Here is a 5,031-nt window from a genome sequence, read left to right as displayed (position 1 = left end):
GTACACTGGAGGGGGCGGGTTCGAATCCAGCCCAGGCCGGCCAAACAACAATGACAACTACAACCAAAAAATAGCGGGGCGTTGTGGAGGGGGCCTGTGGTCCCAGCTACTTGGGAGGCTGAGGCAACAGAATCACTTGAGCCCAAGAGTTTGAGGTTGCTGTGAGCTATGACACCACAACATTCTATCAAGGACAATAAAGTGAGACTATCACAAAAAATAAATAAATAAAAAGGCCCAGTGCCTATAGCTCAAGCGGCTAAGGCACCAGCCACAAACACCAGAGCTGGCAGGTTCAAATCCAGCCCAGGCCTACCAAACAGTGACAACTACAACCAAAAAATAGCCGGGCGTTGTGGTGGTCACCTGTAGTCCCAGCTACTTAGGAGGCTGAGACAAGAGAATCACTTAAACCCAAGAGTTGGAGGTTGTTATGAGCTGTGACGTCACAGCACTCTACCCAGGGCGACAGCTTGAGGCTCTGTCTCCAAAAACAAAAAAATAAATAAATAAAACTAGGACCATTAGACCAGATGGCTGGAGCTTAAAAGGGGTCAGTACACATTGCTACTAACTGCACAGAAATCACGAAGGGCTAATACTGCCTTCCTAGGAGCTATGAACAAGCCAGGAGATCACTGACTTGAGGGTATCAATGGCAGCTGCTAGACCCCCCAATCATTTTTAGTTATCCCAACAACTGGTACACCCTGATATTTAGTAGGCAGAAATCAAAAATGCAGAATGTCCCACAATGCAAGAGACCAACAAACACAAAATGCCAATAGCCATGCCCTTGAGAAACACTGGGAAGGAAACAGGATTCATCTCCCATCCCATCAGTTTCACCAGCTTCTGTCTCAATCCCTACACCAGGTAGTGTGGGGTAGAGAGTCATAAATGAAACTGAGCTATCCCAATGCAGATGGGAAGGACAGCGGTATTCAGTGAGAGAAATCTTAAGCTACAATGTGCCTCTTGCAGGCTCTTTTAACAAACCTAATCGCCCCTGTATCAACTAGACATATCTCACCCTTTTTGTACTGAATGCTTCAAAATAAATCCAAGTATTAGCTAGAAAGAAGGGAGGCACTTACCAATCCGCCCTATCTTCATACCAGAGCGGGCCAGGGCTCGGAGGGCTGATTGGGCCCCTGGTCCGGGGGTCTTGGTCCTAGGAAATAAAGGTTTGAGAAAAGTCACTGGCCAAGTCAATGGGCGTCCTAAAATCCCACAACTCTCTAATTAGGTATCTACAAACTTTCTGTAAAGGAGCAGACAATACATTTTTTAGGCTAAGCGGGCCACTGTTTTTTGTTGCATATTTTATCTAGCATGTTCCCCACTCAACAGAGTCATCTATTCTGTATTTCTTGTCTCCTCCCCCAGCCCCCGGACTAAAAGTCTACATCCTTACCTTGTCCTACAAGACAGAGCAAGACTCCACCCCTGACTCTCTCTGATTACTCCTGATGCCACTCTTTCCTTCACATGTACCCAGATTCATTCTCATAACTCTAGCTGGAATGTTCTCCCCTTGTCTCTTCTTCATTAGAAGGATTCCTACCTCCTCATTCAGACCTTACTTTAAATTATATTCTATCACTTTTGTTTCCTGGCATCTGCCACAAATGAAAACCACATATCCCAGCCACACCACACTATTGGGTGGCACCTGTGGCTCAAAGGAGTAGGGCGCTGGCCCCATATGCCAGAGGTGATGGGTTCAAACCCAGCCCCGGCCAAAAACTGCAAAAAACACCCCATAAACTTCTTAGGGGTGGCACCTGTGGCTCAAAGGGGTAGGGCACTGGCCTCATATGCCAGAGGTAGCGGGTTCAAACCCAGCCCCAGCCAAAAACTGAAAAGAAAAAAAAAAAAAAGACACATTTAACCACACTACACTATTGTTTAAATTCGACTGTCCCGGCTCGGCGCCTGTGGCTCAAGTGGCTAAGGCGCCAGCCACATACACCTAAGGTGGCAGGTTCGAATCCCCAGCCTGGGCCCGCCAAACAACAATGATGGCTGCAACCAAAAAATGGCCAGGCGTTGTGGCGGGCGCCTGTAGTCCCAGCTACTTGGGAGGCTGAGGCAGGAGACTCGCTTGAGCCCAGGAGTTGGAGGTTGCTGTGAGCATGATGCCACGGTACTCTACCCAGGGGGATAGCTTGAGGCTCCGTCTAAAAAAAAAAAAAAATTCGACTGTCCCACCAGCCTAGGTTCTTCATTAAGAGGGTAGAGGCAGTCTAGCCTCTAGGTTTCCCTATCACTCTCTTCTAGTACCTAGAAAACACATAGCACCCGGTATAGAGTGGGTTCTCCATAAACAGAGTAAGTTGCAAGGGCAGGGGCATGCAGGAGCCAATTATTAAATATGTATACGACTACAATTATCTTGTTCAGGCTGGGTGCAGTGACACATGCCTGTAAATCTTAACACCCTGGGAGGCTGAGGAGGGTGGATCTCCTGAGCTCAGGTGTTCAAGACCTGCCTCAGCAAGAGTGAGGCCCCCATTTCTAAAAATAGCCAGGTATTATGGTGGGTGCCTGTAGTCCCAGCTACTTGGGAGGCTGAGGCAAGAGGATCACTTGAACCCAAGAGTTTGAGGTTGCTGTGAGCTGAGGCCACAGTACTCTGCCAAGGGCAAAAAATGAGACTGTCTCAAATAAATAAATAAATAGGGCGGTGACTGTGGCTCAAGGAGTAGGGTGCCGGCCCCATATACTGGAGGTGGAGGGTTCGAACCCAGCCCCAGTCAAAAAGTAAATAAATAAATACATCTTGTTCAAGTCATAGTAACAAACAAAACCCACCCAAGCTCCATAATCTTACCACCACCCACCCCCAACATGACACACCTATTTCCTCCGGTAGCTCGAAGTTTGATGTGTAGAGCAGTGATGCCCAGCTCCTTGCACCTCTGAGCCACATCCTGGGCAGCCAACATGGCAGCATATGGTGAGGATTCATCTCGGTCAGCCTTTACCTTCATTCCACCAGTCACTCGGCAGATGGTTTCTCTGGGGACAGACAAAAGCACAGGGTCATTTCTTCCTTGTCCAACAAGGGTTCACTGAGTTTCATGTCCTAATGAGTAAACAGCAACACAGCTCAGGTATGGCAGGTGATGAACAACTTAAACATGAATACTCATCCCAAACAAGACCACCACGGGATCTGCCTTCATGGGGTTCATGGTCTAGCAAGGTGAATATAGCTAAACTTCATACTAACACCTCAGATACTATCACACTATAAGAATAGATTTAACGGATTCTGGGAAGATGGCCAACTGGTAGCAACCCTGGTCAGAGGCTCCTGAGCAAAGGAAGAAAAACTGGTTGGAATCAGAATCTATGAAGCCAAAGACGGGGAGCTGAGCCCAGAAAGAAGTTCGGCAAGCTATAAATCCAAGGAAGATCATTTAAGAACATAAAATACAGGTCATGGAAGAAGCCCAAGTGCCCATCGATCCACGAATGGATCAACAAACTGTGGTATATGTACACTATGGAATACTATGCAGCCATAAAGAAAGATGGAGACTTTACGTCCTTCATGTTCACATGGATGGAGCTGGAAAATGTTCTTCTTAGCAAAGTATCACAGGAATGGAAGAAAAAGTATCCAATGTACACACACCTATTATGAAATTAATTTAAACCTTTTTATATGAAAGCTATAACCTAGTAACAACCTAAGAATATGGGGAGGGTGGAGGGAGGGGGGAGAGGGTGGAGGCAGAGGGATTCGAGGGTTCACTTCTGTGGTTCATCTTGCAAGGGTACAAGTGAATCTTTCTATGACTAGAATATGAATGTTTTGACATAACTAAGAAAGTTACATGAAGGCTATGTTAACCAGTTTGATGGAAGTGTCTTGGATTGTGTGTGAAAACACCCCACTGTACCCCCAAAGTTCATCAATGTACACAGTTATCATTCAATTTTTAAAAAAATAAATAAATAAATAAAAAGAATAGATTTAACTGCTAGGAAATCACCTTATTTGCAAACTAAATGAGCAGACCCATTTTCTCGCCAAAACAGTAATTCTTCAGAAAGAACCCTCTACACTGCTTCCCAGTCCCAGGGTCCTTTCTCCCCTCAGCCTCTTTGCTAGCTGGGTTTTGTGCCTCTCATCCCAGGTATACTCACTTGCCGGAAAGATCAGTGACATGAACAAAGGTGTCATTGAAGGATGCAAAGATGTGGCACACACCAAATACATTCTCTCCTTCAGCCACCTGAGGTCCAAGGCTTATGACTTGTTCTTCCTTCTTTTCCTTCCCCTTTCGAGGTGCCATTTCTGAAGGAAAAAAAGAACTCCAATGTTAACAGATAAAAAGTTCCCAGAACCTTTTCCCTGGTGAAGAAACCCCAAGTTGTGCTCCTGTGTCACCCAAGCCTATGCTATACTCTCTCATCTCTCCCTATCACTAAAGCATCTCTCTCTATACTTGGGGAATGTCTCCTGGTGGTTAAAAAGCAACACACTATGAAACTACCAAAAGCACAGTTCACAATACCTACAGGACAGAAAGTTGTGGTTCTAGCAGCAGATCATAAGCATCCCTACAATTTTCACCTAGTGGGCCTCCAAATACAGAAAACACACTGGCTTAGGTCTCTAGAGGTATCTGAAATCAAATAAGCAAACTTGGGGAAACCAATTCCCCTCTCTGTGTCTTACTGTTTCCAATAGATAAGCTAAAAGATTTTTGATCATTTGTTCTGGGTGACAAAGCAAGTCAGAGCAGAAATCAGAACCAGGTTAGGGGATTCTCAGTCCACACACAATACTTCCAATAACAGAAGTGCTGGCTCAGCACTTGTGGCTCAAGTGGCTAAGGCGCCAGCCATATACACCTAAGGTGGCGGGTTCGAATCCAGCCCAGGCCACCAAACAATGATGGCTGCAACCAAAAAAAATAGCTGGGCGTTGTGGCAGGCGCCTGTGGTCCCAGCTGCTTGGGAGGCGGAGGCAGGAGACTCACTTGAGCCCAGGAGTTGGAGGTTGCTGTGAGC

At 46.3% G+C, this 5,031-nt stretch overlaps 1 protein-coding gene across 2 annotated transcripts in view; it reads right to left on the bottom strand.

The window, feature by feature from the left end:
• Positions 1-5,031, bottom strand: part of RPS14 (ribosomal protein S14) — a 7,995-nt gene that overhangs the window by 1,010 nt on the left and 1,954 nt on the right. For both annotated transcript variants that reach the window (XM_003782035.3, XM_012808241.2), the window contains exons 2-4: positions 4,162-4,312; positions 2,863-3,024; positions 1,098-1,174 (exon numbers count right to left, since the gene is read on the bottom strand). In XM_003782035.3, the coding sequence (XP_003782083.1) occupies positions 1,098-1,174; positions 2,863-3,024; positions 4,162-4,310 (388 nt within the window). In that variant the 5' untranslated portion in view covers positions 4,311-4,312. The remainder of the gene's footprint in view (positions 1-1,097; positions 1,175-2,862; positions 3,025-4,161; positions 4,313-5,031) is intronic.

The sequence above is a fragment of the Otolemur garnettii genome, unplaced genomic scaffold (assembly GCF_000181295.1).
Source record: "Otolemur garnettii isolate 467f Iridium unplaced genomic scaffold, OtoGar3 scaffold00003, whole genome shotgun sequence".
NCBI lineage: Eukaryota > Metazoa > Chordata > Mammalia > Primates > Galagidae > Otolemur > Otolemur garnettii.
Note: the sequence above shows the minus strand (reverse complement) of the source record. Positions and strands in the feature narration are given on the sequence as shown.